Below are 19,277 nucleotides of genomic sequence, written 5' to 3' on the forward strand. Positions count from 1 at the left end.
TTAAGGTTTATATAGATTATAATTGTTTATACTAATAAAAAATATTTGATTCAGTGTTATTGTTAATAATAGTACATTAAAAAAATGAAAGTTGTTTGAAAACAGTAAATATTTAGGATATTCGAATTTAGAATTTTTTTTAATTGAATTAAAAATCAAAAAGTAATGTAGAAAATTATATGTAATAATTTACTATTTACATTATTTTTATATAATAATTTAACTAATTAATTAAAAATTATAAAATATTTTATAATTTTTTATTCTATTCCATTTATTATGTATATATCATAATGGATACAGAAATTTTCCAAAAATATTTTTTATTGAATTTCTTTGGTGCTAAATAGAAATTTTATATTAATTGCATGAAATAAATGTGTTGACTACAGTAAATCTTAATATTATACAAATTTTCAGTATTTTAAAAGAATTAATTTGTCTAGTTTTTCTACAGAACCGTTGACCAGAATTTATAAAGTTGGGCTAGATAATAACTTGATGAAAAAAGCGTGACACTCCATTCCAGTTATTAGCCAGTTGGCTTGTAAAGTAACTAGACAATTTCAAGCGCGACTGGACAGTTCCGTTATAATAACTAGGACAAATTTCTACTAGGGATGGGTTAAGTTGAATCTTTTAAGAACATTATTAATGACTGTTACACCAACTAGTGTGGAATCTGAACGAGGATTTTCTGCCGCAGAATATCTCTGTAATAAACTTAGAAGTAGTTTAGCAGATAATACCATCGATACTCTTTGTTTCTTAAGATCTTATTTTCAAAATGAAAATTAGAAACTTCCATTTAATGGAAAAATTTACGTTAATTTAAAAATACTTAATTTACATTCAAACTTAGTTTAACAAGTGAAGTTGTGCAATAATAAAAAATTTATTTATAGACATAGCCAAACTTATATAAAAATTTCTTCAAAAATAGGATTTCAATAGTTTAAAAAAAATTTTTAAATAAAAATTTAGATTTCAAATTGGCTCTAAGTCATTGTAACAATGTATTCAATTGAATAAATAAAACGTTTTAATAAAATTTTATCTAATAATTATTAAAAAATTAGAATATAGCTAATAACATAAAATGATGCGGGATCCCGCAGGATTGAGAGTTATCCCGCATTCTAGTCCCGCGGGATTGACGATAGTGTGGGATTGCAAGCCCTAAATTTATCACAGCAGCGTTATAAATTTTCTTTGACTTTTCAGGCAACACATTTTCTGATGCAGTTTTAGCTGCTGTTGCAAGTTCTGGAGGGGTAAATTCCATTTTATCGGAATGATCGGAACCTATGTCCATCATTTTCAATTGAACACTTTACACAAATGACCTGTCAATATTTTGAACAGATTGTGACGATGTCAATCATGTCAATACAAAACATGAACTATCAATGCTCAGTAGATAGATAGGTAACTAACTTTTCTAGTAAGGTCTAGTAAATTTTCTAGTAACAGTTTTTCATTGGCTGATAATATCTCTATAAGATTATTGACCAATCAACGATCAGGGTGCAGTCCCATGACAGCGTTTTGCGTTGCGTTTTGTAACTAGGCCATAAGTGTGAGAGAGATACAGATATAGGTTTGCTCTATTTGCACTCATTGCCTAGTTACAAAACGCAACGCAAAACGCTACCATGGGGCTCTAGCCTCAGCGCCATACGCGGTGTGAAACCGAAAGTGAAAAAAGTTAAGCCAATAAAAACTCTTTATTAGAATAATTTCAATTGTACAGAGAAAAATAACTTATAAACTTAATCGAAGATCGTGTAAAACATCATTAAACAACTTTTTTTTAATTTTGTGGTTTTATATGGTCTTATAGTGTGTGAAAAAATTTCAGTGCGTAAAGTAAATTTCGGTGCGTGAAGTAAATCACTTTACACACCGTTCTATACTATGTCCAACTACTGGACCCCCTAAAATGGCATGTCCAACTATAACGGTAAAGAAGGAATTATTTATTGTCTAGATTTATATTTAACTAAAATAAAAATTTAGACGAATTTCTTTTATTTGAGTCCTTTAATCATAACACAAACGAAATATGAAAATTTTGTCAAGTAAAACTTTATTATCTTTGTAAAAATCGTTGCTAAATTTGCTACTATTTTAAAAGTGGCCAAGTACCGGTGCTTTTACCTTAAGCCAAAAATAATAGAAATTTTATCCTTAATAGAAACTTTTGAGTTGAAGTTTAAATATCTTTCAGAAAAAGTTCCTTTATGATATCACTGGTATCACCAGTTTGTGATTATACAGTTATCTTCTCTAATGAGGAGAGTATCTAAAAAGCCAATGCAATTTTCAATTTCGATGGTAAATTGTACATTTTCATTATAACTATTAAAATATTTATAATAAGTTATTAAACTTATTAAAATTATTCTTGTGGACACACGTGATAATATCATCCACATATCTAAATAAGAAAACATATTGGAAATCCAATTTTTTTAAAACATCAGTTTTAAGTCTCTCCATTACTAGATATACGCTGCAACACCAGATAATGGAGGTCATTATCCCATTGGAGTTCCAAATATTTGTTTATAAAAACCATCATTGAAACAACAATAAGCATTATCGATGCAGAACTCCAAAGTATCCAAAAACACGTCAACAGGAAGTTCTTTATGTTGTTAATTTTATTTCACTAAGATCATGAATTTACTTTAAATAAAAATTACATCTAAATTTAAATAATTATATTTATAAGAAAACTAATAATGATATGAAAACATGAATTAATATGTTAATAAATTTCTATTTCCATAATCTCCTTAAAATTACAAATGGAAAAAATGTTTTTAATTATAATGTAATGAATAAATGCACTAAAATGTAAATATCACACTAAGTTTCGCACTTGGCTGCACTGAAAAAAATGATGTTCTTAAGACTGACATACAAGTATAGTCTGAACTAAGCATAAAGTATTGGTGTTCTTTAAATACAGTATTGGTGTAGTTCATGTACATAATACTGTTTCTCGCATACGTATGGCTAGGCTACACTGCATATCCGTACCATATCTACAAATACAATATGTTAGAATGAGCCATAATTATGACAATAACAGAAATACATTTTTTTCAGTATAAAATCGACATCACAAAAAATATTTTATATGACTCGTCACTTTATGACATTCGAAATTTAAAGTTTATATTACCAAACAAAACATGTGTGCTTGTAAATTAGCCTAATCCTAAAAGAATTTAATTTATTTTTGCCCATTTAATTCTTTGTTTCAAATTTATCTTATACAATATATTTATTCACTTGTATTTAAACTTTTCTTTCAGAATTGAATATTTATTTGGTACTCTTCCTTACAGTTTTAATCTTAGATAAAATTCTTTTTAAATTATTCACATTTTAAATTTTTACTTCGACTTAACAAAATTATATTTCTCTATTTAAAATGTTAAGTTCTATAAATATTGTAATCTTTACTAACTTACACTTTTCCTTTTCGAATGTCAACTTCTTTTTGGAAGTATATTCTATTTGGTGATTCCTGCTTTTCTAAAACTCTTCCTTTAGAATAGAATTCTTACTTTTGCAATTAGTTTCTCATTGATGTAGAAAGTTTTTTCTTCCTTATAGCAGTTTCAAGAAATCATGTAGTAACGTAAATCCTTTAGGAGATCGTCAAAATCTGGTATTGTCGGGCATTTTGACAAAATAAGCAATCTGTACGTCTCGAACCTTATAATTGTGTATCCATCTTGATCCCTTTCGAAGACTCCCATCGATACCGTCTCTCCAGACACCGGCTGGTAAATAAACTTCTCTTTGCCGACTTCCGGAGTATAAAATCGGTGCAACTATCAACTCTTCACCAACTGAAAATTCATCAACGACAACGTGACACGCTGGATCCGTTGGATCCAGCATCCACAATGGTCTGATGATCGGTAGACCAGTGTCCAAGGTATTGTTTGCATATTTCTTTAGCAAAGGGGTTACGGTCTTCTGACGCAGAATCGTTAATTGCCGGGCCATATCAAGAACCTCTGAATCGGCATATTTACTTGGCAAATGGGTAAATCTAATTACGGGTAAAAAAGTTGATAATTGCAACCACCGGACGTAGAGCTCTTTGTCTGGTAGGCTGACTTCAAAATCATTATCGGGATTGTTATCTGACATTGGCAAGGCAACATCGCCACCTACAGCACCAGGCATGATGAAAGGATATCCAATCATTCCATAACTTAATATTGTTGGAATGACAGTTTTGATTGCCTTCCAAGACGAAGGGAATGGTGGTAAGGAAACGAAGACAGGTGCTTTGGGTCTCGAGATCGCACCAGAAACTCCAATTACAGGCACTGAGTTCAAAATCGCTTTGCTGAATATGGTCTTATAGTGATCGGGATTCGTGAGTGGGTATTCACACTTATAATACTGGGGCATATCATGAGCGGTTCCTATATCGAGATAGAAGGAGTCCACATGATATTTGGAAATGAGGTTCTCAAGTTTGCTCATCAACCAAGGGAGAGTTTTGTTATTGGTTATGTCTAGAACTCCAGCACTGCTAATGTTTTTATACCTCGTCAATGCTGGTATTCTGGGATCACTGCCCCTCTCAGAAATCAGAAGACGATTAGTCACAGCGTCCTGAAAATTCTGTGATTCTGTCGAGATGAACGGCTGTATCGAAAAGACGATTCGAAAACCTCTTCGGTGCATTATATTTATCGTCTCCTCCATTGAAGGGAATCGTGTCTCATCGAGAACAAAATCACCAGGATGTGCCTGCCACTCTTCACTGAGTAGAACATGTCCCTGGCGCAAAAAACCCAGAAGTATAACATCCTCGGTGTAATTATAGATCGCCGCTTCATTTGTAGGTGATATTTGCCAAACTGGTTCGGTAAGAAGTGTATGAACTGCATGAAGTTCATCAGGTGTTAAACCATCCCAGAGTGTTTTTTCCGCCATTGTGGAGTGGAGATTTTTCATATTGTCAGTGGCACAAATCGAGTAGCTTAATGATGGTAGTGGAGTGGGATGATTGATGTAGGCAAAGTTATCATATTTTGCTTGTAGGCAAAATTCTTTGGTACGATTCGCATTGATTGAGACATAGAGTGGTGTGTCTGGGTCGACAAGAATTGTGGCACCTTTTGAATTAAGAAAATAACGCTTGAGAACATTGCCGAAAGGATGCTTTTGAATGTCACCAGTTATGAAGGGACTTAGGTCAAGTTTGCCTTGCTCGAGTGGATAGGCCATGTTCTGTATTTGTCCGCCTCCGTACCAATGACCACGATTATGTGACCAGTCAAAGCAATCCTTGGGATTGAATGAAGGACTGAGACTTTGCCAAATGAATTTATAGCAGTCCATTGAATCGCGTTCGCCATGAGATAAATAAAGTCGGGTTTGGTCCAGCCATTCAAGGCATACTGATTTCCGTTTTCGGTGCTGCGGTAGACACTCGAATACTCCACTTTCTGATGAGATTCCTAAACCTAAACGAGCGGCTATGATTTCGGATCCGGCTCGATTGTAGATGTGCATCAATCTTTCATTATTATTGAACCTGAAACAAGAAAATGCATTAATCCTAGTGAGTAAAAAACAACTTAATGAATAGGGTAATTTAAAAACAAGAAATTTACGAGACAGGCGGACCAACAAAATTGCAACTTGTAAAAATTATAATATTATTATATACACGTTTTGGTACCAGACGCGCGATCTCAAAAGCAACTTTGCAGTGTGTAGGATGAATGAAATAAGAAATTCAATACCTGTCACTATTATTCCGTTGGATGCATAAATCCATTACACTGCAACGACGTGTCATGTGCGAATAATTTTAAAGTTAACACTTCCTGATAATAATTAAAATTTAGAATAAATAAGAAACAATAAGAATAGTAGATAGGGATAGCTGGGTCAAAACCGAGTAGGCGTATGGGGCTAAAAGCACGTCGTAGGACAAATTGATTTTTAACCAATGGACAACATTTTTTTTAAATTAAAGATAATTCTACATAAAACGTACGTTTTTTATTTCAAAAAGAAAAATTCCGTTAGCTGTTTATTAAAGGTGACATAAAAAAACAGAAATTTCTTGACTTTAAACAAATACTGTTACTTACGAAAGTCTACTATAGTACTAATAATAACCAAAAACAATATAACTGTTCTAAGAATGTTTTCAGGCATTAACTATTTTGTTTAAAAAGTTATTGCCTTTGTTATAAACAAATAAATGAACAAAAGCTGTTTTTTTATTATTATGTAACTTTACCGATTAAATTTACTATAATTTACTATATTTATAATATGCAAGTGCATACTAGTAAAATTTATTGTTATAAACAATTTATTTATTGACAATTTTTCTTTTCTTTAACACGAAATTGGTGATATTATTTTCATCTACAATTATTATTAGTTACGATTGACAGGAAGTATCTTTTACTTTCATTTATTAATCTCAAAATTGTTTAAACAAATTGTCAAAAAGATAAATATTTTTAAAAACTGACAATATCAAGCGATTCTAAAAGAAAAAATTTGAAAAAATTAATTTTTCAAAATTTTGAAAGTACTGTAGTTTTTGTATTTTTTAACGAAAATGGCTGGTTAACGAACTTGTCCTTCATTTTTGCACCAACTTTAAGTGTGTTAAATTTAAAAACGATCGGATAAGTTTTTCAAGAGTTATCGTGGGAACAAAATTTTTGGTCTACAGACAGACAGACAGACACCATCGCCGGACCATGTTTTTTGGGTTCAGGGGACCCCAAAACGTCAAGATTTCATGAAATTAGCAAAAGTCAATTTTCGACCAAAACTAATACTTTCTCATATGATGAGAATGTAAAAATAGATCTTTCTATGACTCATATTTTTCTACAAGTTATATTTTGTTTATGAAACTATCATAAACAAAATAGTGTCCTAGTTAGGGGTTAGGGGTCGTTCATATAACACGTGGGCAGTTTTGGGGGGAGGGTGGGTTCGTCAAAAATCCACGATTGTCCACGATGGGGGAGGAGGGATCAAAGCAAATGTCCACATGGACTTAGTAAAAAATTCCTTACATTTTGTTAATTTAATTTGTTTATAACAATAACAAACAATATAGTACAAAATATTCATAAGAAATGTAATTGGTAAAATAATTGTAATGGCGCACTCACACCCATGGTTGAAATATATAGGCTGTTTTCGGCGTTTACCCAGTATTAACACCAAGGTAACGAAAGTCCAATCAGCAATAATATTTATTAACATTCTGTTTGAACTATCCAATAGGAATTAACTTGGTGTTAACGCCGAGTGAACGCCGAAAACAGCCATAGGCGTATCGTTGTGCACGACGCATTTACGCACAGTTCTGGGTCTGTATTCTCGAAAGCATTCGACAATTCTCGCATGCGTAAAATGTCGAATGGTTAATGTCGCATGCGACTCTGAAAGTCTATTCTCAATGACCGTTCGAGATAGGTTGTTCGAAAATTTCCGTGTGCGACATTCATAAATTGTTGCCGTCGTTTCCAAATACTTATCTGCCAATCATAATTGAGGAGGAAGAGAACTTGACATATGAAAAAAATACAAATAGTTATCCGTTCATTTAAATATATTTCAAAATCAATTCAATTTTGCGTTTACAATTTTCATAAACAAATTGACTTTAAGCGGTTTCAATTCGAAATTTAAAAAAATTTTAATTTTGAACGAATTTAATTTAAAATTTTATAAAATTTTTTATTTTTGAAAAATTTTGATAATTCAAATTCTTTTGAAATTAGTTAAATTTGGCAATACATATTTAATTAATTATTAAAAATAATGAATTTATAAAAGAATTTTAGTTGAAAACACTAAATACATTGAATTTTGTAGACGTACGTTACAAAATGATTACAAAAATTAAATTATTTTTAAAAATAATAAAATAATGAAAAAATAATAACAATCAAATATTTATTTAAATAGAAGTTACTGATATTATTACGAATAATTTTACAATTAAAGAAATTCGTAAATAAATGTAACAACATTTTTTTGATTAAAGTTTTTTTCTTTATTTTTTAAAAACTTTCAAATCTATTTTCAATTAAAATTTGTATAATTGACGAATTTATCAACATTTTTTTCCCTTATTTATAAAAAACTTTTAATATTATTAAAGCATTTGTAAATTAAGAATTTTCTACAAAATGTTAAGAAACTGGAATATGTAATATTTTTCTTTAAAGAAAATAATCAGTTTGTGAACAATATTGTTATTGAAAAATAAAAAATATGCATAATAAAGGGATATATTTCCTATTTTTGCAAAAAAAGCATATATAATAAAGAAAATTTATTTGTTAAATCAAAATTTTTTGTAATTTTATAATTTTAAATATTATTTTATTTTAAATCTTAAAAAATTGCATACTTTCAATTTGTGAAACAATATTTTGTAAAGAAAAAAACAAAAGCATACACAAAAACTAACTTTAAAGTGTGAACAGACAGAAAAAGTGAAACGAAGATTAAATTGAAAAAATTTATATTGTTTACATGATTCATTCACAAAAATAACACAAACATGTAAAATTTATCCATTATAAATTATTTACATATTATAAATTATTTACATAAACTTTTATTTCACAAGTTTACTTTTAATTCTTAAACAACACATTTAGGTTATTTTGTATAGTTTTTCTACTTTAGAATGCGGTTCATGCACACTAATACCACCCCAATGGGAAATTTACAACTGGCGTAGTACTGCGCCAGCACTGGCAGCACTGGCGGCAAGGCTGAGAGCCAGCACTGGCATGACACTGGGATGATAACGCCGTCTGGTGCTGCCGAGAATATTGCCGCAATAAATGCCGTATTGTTATTAATTAGTCGTAAATTCATAATTATAAATAATTTAACAAGAAAATGGTAAATAATATTAATAAATAGTTATTATTCATAAAATATTTCTCTTCTTAAAGAAATTGTATTAAAGATGGAGACTAACAATATGGATATAGTAAATGAAGTAGAAAAAAATTGTTTATAACATTTAAAAATTAAATAATAAACAATTACAGTAAGTGTGCATTAGATTTGCATATTTTAGTACCTAACGATTGGAATCTAGAAATATCGCAAACCTATGAAAATAAACAAAATTGCTGACGAGGGGAATCGAACCTACGACCTACGACCGACGGACTAACAGACTAACGCTCTAACCACTATGCTAACGACACATGTGTACAGTAAAGTATTAATATCTCAGTATCATTCAGACATACAATTATTGAGTCAAAGATGAGAAAAAAATAGGGATACGTTAGAAATAATAAATTGAAATAAAATAAATAAAACTAAATTTTTAATAATTAAATTAAATTACTTTACTTATTGCATTTAACATTTTACGTAATTCTTAAATTACGTGGTAATTTTTTAATAATTTTTTATTCATAGTAAGAAGTATAATAGTATTTTAATAGGAACCAAATCCCAGTAAACAAAAACTAATTGAAATAAATTAAAAAGAATTTACAAAGAGTTTCAGTCAATCCCGCTATGTGACAAATACAAATTGGAGCTATGTTGCAATTTTCCTGAATTCGTAAAACTGTATTGAACTTCCAAACCTTCTATTCATACTAATTCAATGGACAAGTTTTGGGGCCTTTAATTTTTTTTAAATTGTCAGCACGAATTCAATGCATGCCTTGATCATTTCTTACGAATGCGAATTCGTTTGCACAACTTCAGGCAAATTGAATCGAATTCAATCGAATATACAAAGAGCTTGAATGAATCCCGCTTTCTACCAAAAATTTTAATTCATTTCAATCCGTTTGAATTAGTTTTTTTTTACTGGGATTATTATTGAGATTAAAGTTTAAATTTTGTTTATAATTTTAATTTGTTTAAATAATTTATTATTTACAAAATTAGACAATTATGTTAAATTGTTATTATTAAATTTAATAAAAATAAAAAATGAACAACTGAAAAGTAAAATATTAATTTTTTTCAATAAATTTATATTTATAAACTATTTATAAAAAAAGTTTATGAATATAAACTTTTTTTATAATTTGTTTTGAAAAAATAATTCAGAAATAAAATCATAAATAATTTGGCCTTTTTACTTTATTTACACAGAATTATTTTTTCAAAACAGTTAAAATTATTTTTAAATTTTTAATATGGCCGGAGTTGTAGTCAGTGTTGCCAGAGTGAGCGCCCTCAACTTCCCGTAATAGAACTAAGAAATTCCCGAATTTTTCCGGACGAGTTTCTTAAATTTCCATGAAATTTCCTGCAATGTAATCTTATATATATATATATATATCTATCTCCCTATATTACAAAAATATATCGCTGTCGCCGCTGTCACCGCTGTCACCGCTGTTTCAAGATTCTGTAAGGGCGCCCTATCCCAAAGGGGCCGTCAAAACTTATGTCAAAATTGACTTATTTTTTGACCTATAGGTCAAAAAGAGGATAAATAACGACCTCGCATTACGTCAAAATCTATGTCTAATTTGACCTATTTTTTGACCTGTAGGTCAAAAAGAGGATAAATAACGGCCTCACATTACGTTAATATAGGTCAATCTTGAGGGCAGTTTTGACCTAGGCGTCAAAATTTGACAAAGAATTCCCGCTACCCTCAAAATTTAGGTCAATTTTAAGGGCAGTTTTAACCTTCACATCAAAATTTGACAAAGAATTCCAGCTACCCTCAAAATTTAGGTCAAGTTTGAGGGCAGCTTTGACATAGAGACGTCAAAATTTGTCAAACAATTTCCGCGCGCAGACTTAATGATGAGGTGAAGTTTGGCATCTCACAGTGGTCTGAAACCCGAATCTAGGTGGACAAAAGTCAAAAAATCAAAGTCTTCAAATAATTTTTTTTTTGTGGAATTATATTCTATGGTATCTAAACCATACGTTTTTGCTTATATAAACCGATAAAAAAATTTATGTTGATGTTTAAACTCGTGAAATGCCAAGAGTCACGCATAGCTGGTTTTGTCGTAAAAATCAAAGCTTCAATGAAATGTATGTAGTGACCTTCTAAATCGTTACATTTAAATCAAACGAATATTGGTTTAAAGGTTTGATAAGTAGACTGTAAAATAGTGCAATAAACTTTGCTATATTCACAATATTTTTATTTTAAAACGCCCTTAAAGGTAAGTGTTGGAGACTTGTACATTACAAAATTCAAATTGACAAAACTTAATTTCCTTAGAATTCCTTAAAAAGTTGTTTATGAGGAAATGTTCACTGATAGGTTATCTTTCATATGTGACATACACATCTTGCCCCTTCTTGCCCCTTTTTGAGATTTTCATAGTTAAAGCCCGTGAACATGGTGATTATAATCGCGAAATCGGCTAAACGGAACTCTTTGTGGAAAATTATTTCGATAAATGGTTACACAACTGTATGTTTGATAGTTTTTTTAAGTCGATGATTTTTAATTTGAAGTCAGATTGCAAAAATTCAAAATGGCGGACTCAATATGGCGGACATCAAATTATACAATTTAATGGAATTTGATACAACTTTGTATCTAAAGGTTTTTAGGGTTGCTGATTACAAATCTGAAGTTAGTTTTTAAAAATTCAAAATGGCGGATCCAATATGGCGGACTTCAAAGTTAAAAAATTAATGGATTTCAAGAAAACGCAGATTACGAATCTGAAGTAACGTCAAGTTAATGGTACTAATAAAGACATCCATAAGTGGCCAGACAAAATATTAAAAATGACAAAAGTTATGGTTATTTATAAACAATTTATCCAGAGAATTAAAATCGTGTCAAGAAAATTCACATTAACATAAAAATTAATGAATGGATTTTTATAAAAATGGTTACTGGGGGTTTACGAGGTTGCTGATTAAGAATCTAATGTCAGTTTTTCAACATTCAAAATGGTGGATCCAATATGGCAGACAAATATTTAAAATTCACTTTTAAATCATTGGAAACTACTTACTTAGGGGGTTTTGTAGTGTCGCAGGTTACGAATTCGCAGTCAGTTTTTTTAATTTTAAAATGTCTGATCCATCTGTTAATAGAATTTTTAAAAAATTGTTCGATTCTTATTAAATTTGATTTTGTAAAATATATTTAAACGTTAAATAAGTTATTCATTTCACAAGCAATTAAAATACAATGAGAGTGATGTAAATTTTTATAAAGAGTGACTATTCATTTAGTCATTTTTTCTGTTTTCTCTTGTTTTCTTGCTTCGTACACTAGTCTTTTTTATTTGATTTTTCTTTACCTCCTTACTTTCATTTTTCTTGTTTCTGTTTGACTTTTGATCCTGCAACGACTTTGTTTGGTTTATTTTTCTTTTTCGAGTTTGAATCTTACATACCAACAGAAATATTATTCTGCAATCCCTCATTTTTCTTAATTTTCGATGATCCAGCAAGTGAGTTATCTGCATGGAGAACAACAGAGTCAATTTCTGAATTCGATTTATCAGTTGTATCAGCAGTATCTTAAAAGACAACATCGACATTTAGATGTGATACTGACAAATTGTACTCCACAAGACCCAAGCGATAATGCGAACAAAAATCCACATTGCAGAAGCAACAAGTTACCAACATTTTCGCAACTTTTGAATCAGATAGTTCAAGATTATTTAAAATACGGAATACTTGATGCATACGGAAATTTACGAGGACTGAAAAGAAATCGAGTACCCGAAAAAATCGAATACTAAATACTTTGAGTTCACCTCTAGTTTTTAAGGTTGAGTTTAATTTTGAATTTATTTTTTAATATTTATTACTTTATTTTTATTTAATTTTTTTAACTAATTAATAATTAATAATAATAATAAATTGTAATTAATTAATTTATTATGATTATTTAAAATTTATTTATTTTTATACATCTATGAACTATAAATATAGTAGTAGAACTAAAAAACATAATTAAATTGTTTAAAAAAATTGTAAAAACAATGGTTAACTTGAAAAAATTTGACCTCGGATTGGTAATAAGCGAAACAGAAAATCACCGAATAACGATTTTCAGACGAAAATGTTAAGTTTCTCCAAAATCGTCGGCCATATTGGATCCGCCATTTTGAATTTGAAAATTTTTAAAAACTGACATTAGGTTCTTAATCAGCAACCCCGAAAACCCCCAAGTAACGATTTTTACAAGGATCAATAAAAGTCATCGGTTTAATTAATTTTTGTTATAATTTAATTAATAATTGTTTATAACAAATTACGGATGGTCTATTTGTTTCTATAAGCACAATTTCACAAATAATAGAATTGTAAAAGTAAGTTCAAGTGTCTAATAATAAAGAACTACTTTGATTCTAGTGGGCTAAACTTATTCATATAAAAAAATACTTATTCCATTTGTTTGTTTATGTCAATATAATTATTTATGCGAAATGAAAATTAAAAATTCAGTTATAGCAATTTCTTGTAAATTTAATTAGGATTATTTTAAGACCAGAAAATCGAACAATAGTTGAAAATTGTTAGTTTTACGCTATTTTTAGTGATATAGTATACATCCTATCTCAAAAGTGCCAGACGAATGAGAATTTGGCATTTTTTGTTTAAAAAATAGAAAAATAACATAAAATGAAAAAATCCTTCAGTACTATTATCTTATAGAGAATAATAATCTACAAAACATAAGTCTATAGAATAACCTAAAAATAAAATATTTTTTTTAAAAATGTATGCCAGACAAATGAGAATTTGTCTGGTCACAACACAATCTCCGTCAAAAATTTAAAAATCTTGGTTAATCGATTAGAAGATTCAATAAAACCCGATTGGTATCACATTTAGTTTAGTTTAATTAACAACTACAACGAACAGTAACTTCATCAGAATGTTGATTTTTAATCATTTTTACATTTTTTGCACTGCTAGACGAATGATAACAAATTCAGGGGACAAACTTCGCGAAGATATTTTATAAATAAGATATAGAGAAACGTCATAATTATTTCCATATTAGTAATCTACAACTATTCAAAATTACTAATTCAGTATGAATTTTCCGCAAAACATTTGAAAAGTGATATTTATTCTCAATATGAACTGTCATTCTCCCAAAGGGACATGCCAGACGAATGAGAATTTAGCACATAATGTGTATTTTTTGCAAAAAAATATTTTTTTTCATCGGTTCTTTTCTGTGCCATAATAGAAACCATTAAGATTTACAATTTTCATTAAAAGTAAAATTATTCTTTCTAAAATTAATATACAAAACATGCTTCAGACATCAAAATTCCCTCTTTTGTAGAATCACCCACATATATATTTGTTCATAAATCTTATACGCGTATGCGTATATAGCGTGTGGTGCGTTGTGTTTGAGATTTTTAGTGTTTATTGGTGTTTTAGTTTTACATTTGGGTGAAATCATGCCTAAAATATCAATGTTGTTCCCTAGTTCTTAGATTTTAATTAAACTTGATAAAATGATAAAGGAATATATGTAAATGAGATGCATAGAAGTAATTTTTGAAAATATCAACAATTTTTGGATTTACGGGATTTTCAAAATTTTGAAAAAAATTTTGAAAACGTTATATCGCGCAGACAAGTGAATGGATTTTAATGATTTTTACACACATTACTTATTATATAGAGACATATAAAAAAAATTATATAACCAAGAAAAAAATTGTTTAAACAAAAAAATTTATTTTTAATTGTTTAAACAAATTTTTTGTTTAAAATCGTATTTTTTAATTTTTTCTAATGTTAATATTTCGATTCCCCATGATTCCACGATTCTTTCAAGACCTCAAAATCTATGGTATGTCTATAAGTTTCGGAAATATCGAATTTTTTGTCATTGCGTGCAGGAACAAAATGCGAATTTCTGCAATGACATATTATGTTTCAAAGTTACAATAATTAATAATTCTGCAAATTATTAATTTTTGGGAACAACTAATTTTAATTATAATTAAGATTAAATTTACGTTGTAACGTGAATATTTTTACACGTTACATCCGAGTAAAATTAATTGAATTTAAAATTTAGAAAAATTATAGCTTTCTTCTATTGGACACTTTTCTGCGAAAATCTCTGCTCTGCGACTCGACCTCGATAAAATGCGATTTATTTTATCTTTTGTTTATTGCTTTGCTTTATTTTTTTTTATGTTTGTCACGAGCGATTCTCTTTTCGATTTGTACCCTGAGATCCGAAGGAGGTACAATATTGGATATTTGGAGGTTAACTGTCCAACCATTCACCACACTGGCTGTTCGATGCTCTGCTTGGCTGTTTGAGGCCACACATTTACACTTTTGACAATTTGGCTGTTTGACGCCGACCTTTTGGCTGCTTGACGCCGCACTTTTGAGCCGTTTCTGCTCTTTTAAATTTTGCTGTTCGAGGCTGCACATTAGCTGTTCGAAGATGCACTTTTGGCTGTTTGACGCCTGAATTTTAACCACTGGTTGCACCAGATATTATTTTATTGCTGGCTGTTTGGATGCTGCCCTTGCGTTTGGTTTTGGACCAAACCCCATTCTGTTTTGTTGTTTTGACACGCACACACACATTCACGTGAAATGATGTTTCCTCTGGTCGCTGCCACCAATTGTCGTTGGAAGTTCCAACAAATTTGTCAACTTAGGCCGAGTTGACTATTTTCTTTAAAGATCGAAAGCCTTGATCAAATTGGTTTTTGTCCTTTGGAAGGCAACCTCTCCTACCAATCTATCGTTCCGCAGCAGAAAAAGAGCTCCTGATCATCATATTTGTAAATCGCTCGCGTAAAACTAATTTTGCTTTGTTTTGCTTGTTTCACTATTTTGAGATTAACATCGCGTTAATTTAAATTTTGCTTACTATTTTGCTTGCTTTTGCAATTTTGCAAATTTATTAATTTTAGTATTGATTATTTTGTCTGTTAATTAATTAATTTGTCAATTGACTTAATTATTGGATCAATTTTTCTAATTAATTGCTCATTTGATTTTGCCTCGAATTTCATTTTGCTTATTTTTGAATATTGTTTTGAAGTTAGATTATCGCTAGTATTGTTACGTTATTTCATTCAAATTAAGAATTTTATGTTATTATGAAATTTGGTTTGATGTGTGAGTGTTTTATTGAACGAAAATTATTAATTTACTATTTTGTTAAGAATTGTAATTTTCAAATTTGAATGAATTGCCGCCTCGGCGCTGCCTCGAAACAATGGCGCGCGCGACCGCCGTAGGTCAGGTTAGATAAGAAACACGACGCTACCGGCGAATTAGGACGCAGTCCCATGGCAGCGTTTTGCGTTGCGTTGTAATGAGAGAGAATGCAGCAAACGTATATTTGCATCTTTTTCTCTCCCATTACGACGCAACGCAAAACGCTGTCATGGGACTCCACCCTTAATGAGAAAACGTGACAAGCACCGGCACTTGCGTTTTGGACTCGCTCTGCGACTTTTGTTTTGTGGGCTTCTCCCTTTCAAACTTTTTACATTTTATTTGTGAATTGCCGACGAAAAAGGTGTCCAGGACGAGAAGACGACCCGGTCTCGAGAAGCTTCCCGTCCGCTGTTAATTTTGATATTGGTGAGTCGACAGTATTGTTTAAAAGAATGCATATTCTCAATTTTTCGTTTGTTTATTTTTATTAAATTTAGAATATTTCGCATAGAGAACACAGTGGGCCAGGAACGTCAAATTTTGGCCAAAAATACAATTTTTCAACTTTCAAATATGCACAAAAGAATTTATCCACAGTATTTAATAGTAAATAAGGCATTTATTGCATAAAGGGTTTGTTAAATAATAAAAAATTGTGTCTTCTGGAACTATTTAAAGTTTAACATTTAAGATAAAATAATAAAATGTTTTTGATTGAAATACTTAATATATCTAGAAATAAATAAATTATTTTTGTATAAGTACTTATTTTTTCTCATCGATCGATATATTGAAGTAAAAAAACCAATAGTTACTTTAAAAAAATAAAATTTTTTAAAATGTAGCTCCATTGAAGTTAACAAATAGTGGATTTTTCAATAGAGTGCCGACTTTCAGTTAGTCGAGCTCCTCCGAGCCGCATAATATTTGGAAAAACAAGTTATAGAACGATTACTTAGCATGTCTACTTTGACGCCAATATGTGCCATTTTGCGCCTTTTCATATTTTTTCAACATAACAAGAATATTGCAATAAACATATAAATGTATGCAATAAATATATAAAGACAATTTTCAAAATTAATCAATTATGATGAACAGTGGTATTTAATGGTTTTTTGTGTCGCTGATTACGAATCTGATGTCAGATTTCAAAAATTCAAAATGGCGGATCCAATATGGCGGACATAAAAATTTTAAAATCAATAAATTTGAATTAAACATAGGTATCTATGGGTTTTTTGCATGCACTGCAAAAAGAAGTATCTTATTTAAGATGTTTTGGTAGTCATTTCTAACAATAAGATGTTTTGGTAGTCATTTTTAAGTTATTTGAAATATCTTAATTTAAGATGCTTAAAGTATCTTCGTACACATTTTCTTCATATTTTTTGGGAAAAAAGTTTTGAGGTTAACTATGGGCTTATATGTAAGACATTTTATGCATCTTAGTTTTTAGTAACTTAAATTTTTTTCGCATCTTACAATTCACAAGTATCTTATCGCTAAACATCTTATTGAGACAGAAACATCTTAATTTAAGATACTTTAAAAAACTTACAGAAGTATCTTATTTTTTTAAGACAGAAGAAATATCTATGACGTATAAAATATCTTAAAAATCAGTAAGATACTTTAGAAAACATCTTATTTTAAGATGTAAGATACCATTTTTCCATCTTACATCTTATTTTAAGATATCAATTAAGACACCTATTTTTGTAGTGATAGAGTTATTAGAATAGAGTGCGCGAGTTATACCTTTTACCGTAGGAGGCATTCTTAGGCGCATAGAAAGAGACAAAAGCATGAAAGTAGACCCCTTATCTTACCTGGTTTAATGGCGCATGTGCAAGAATAAAAGTTTTTGGTTAGGTTTTTGTCTAAAAAGATCGCATGAATAATCGTTTTAAATATAATAAAATTAAATGTAAAATAAATATTTTACAATAAATAGGGTAGAGTGGGATTAAAAAGTCATGTTGAAAAAAAGCTATTTGGCTGTCATTTGAAGTTAAGACGCGACTTCTGATTCTAGTTTGGATGTCGTAGCGATAATATTATAGTAATTGGAATTTTTAATTTTGAGCTGCTTATTTCGATGAGTATAAATTGAAAGCAGGTAAACTTAACATAAAATACCATATTTCCTGCTAAAAATGTTTTTAAATTATTTATTGGTCACGTAAATAAAAGAAAAATATAATTGCCAGCAAGCAAGCAACAATTGTTTCCATGCATCAGCTGTTTCACTATCGCACATGCGTTATTAGAGAAAGAAAGAAAAGGGGTCTACTTTTCGTATGGCTGTCTAACATTTTGGTCGCTTGCGCACTCTATGCCAATAACTCTATGGTTTTTTGGGTCGCTGATTATGAATCTAATGTCAGATTTCAAGAAATCAAAATGGTGGTCATAAAAAATTTTAAATTAATCAATTTCAATGAGACATAGGTATGTAGAGGTTTTTCGGGTTGCTGATTACGAATCTGTTGTCAGATTTTAAAAATCTAAAAATGAGCACTTTGTTTCTGAAATCAGATTTAGATATGAAATGGAGTATTTATCTGATCCATGGAAACAAAAGCTGATTCTCCAATAGGACTACATGCGCACCTGATATACCCACGCGATAAACTATATACCTATAAGTAAACATCAGGTCTAAAAAAAACCAAAAAAATTTTAAAAACCTAAAAAAATACAAAATGTCTGCCATTTTGGATCCGCCATTTTGAATTTGTGAAATCTGACATCAGATTTGTAATCAGCGACCCCAAAACTGTAGGTAGCATACTTGTTATTCGTAAATATCTTGTTCTCTTTTAAATAATGATTTTTGGCCAAAAATCGACGATCCTGGCCCACTGTGCGAGAATATGAATTCTTGCTTTCTTTTCGAAATGACGCCACTTTTCGACCTCGTGGTCTTTTCTTTGCGACAATTTTCGGTTTTGTCATTTGATTTCTAATTTCAAGCTTAAATTAAAAGGCTTCATTGCGAATCATTGTTTCAATTTTGTGATTTTATTATGTATTTTACGAGTTTGTTAAAATTTCGTAGTGCCTCGCGGTTTCTCTCCTAATCTTTT

General features: G+C 30.0%; 1 protein-coding gene across 4 annotated transcripts in view; it reads right to left on the bottom strand.

The window, feature by feature from the left end:
• Positions 1-2,014: 2,014 nt before the first annotated feature.
• LOC122505832 (myogenesis-regulating glycosidase) overlaps positions 2,015-19,277 on the bottom strand; it is a 387,127-nt gene continuing 369,864 nt past the window's right edge. For 3 of the 4 annotated variants that reach the window (XM_043617681.1, XM_043617680.1, XM_043617679.1), the window contains one exon: positions 2,015-5,578. In XM_043617681.1, the coding sequence (XP_043473616.1) occupies positions 3,676-5,578 (1,903 nt within the window). In that variant the 3' untranslated portion in view covers positions 2,015-3,675. The remainder of the gene's footprint in view (positions 5,579-19,277) is intronic. The other variant, XR_006301953.1, reaches the window with a different exon arrangement.

The sequence above is a fragment of the Leptopilina heterotoma genome, unplaced genomic scaffold (assembly GCF_015476425.1).
Source record: "Leptopilina heterotoma isolate Lh14 unplaced genomic scaffold, ASM1547642v1 Lhet_373, whole genome shotgun sequence".
NCBI lineage: Eukaryota > Metazoa > Arthropoda > Insecta > Hymenoptera > Figitidae > Leptopilina > Leptopilina heterotoma.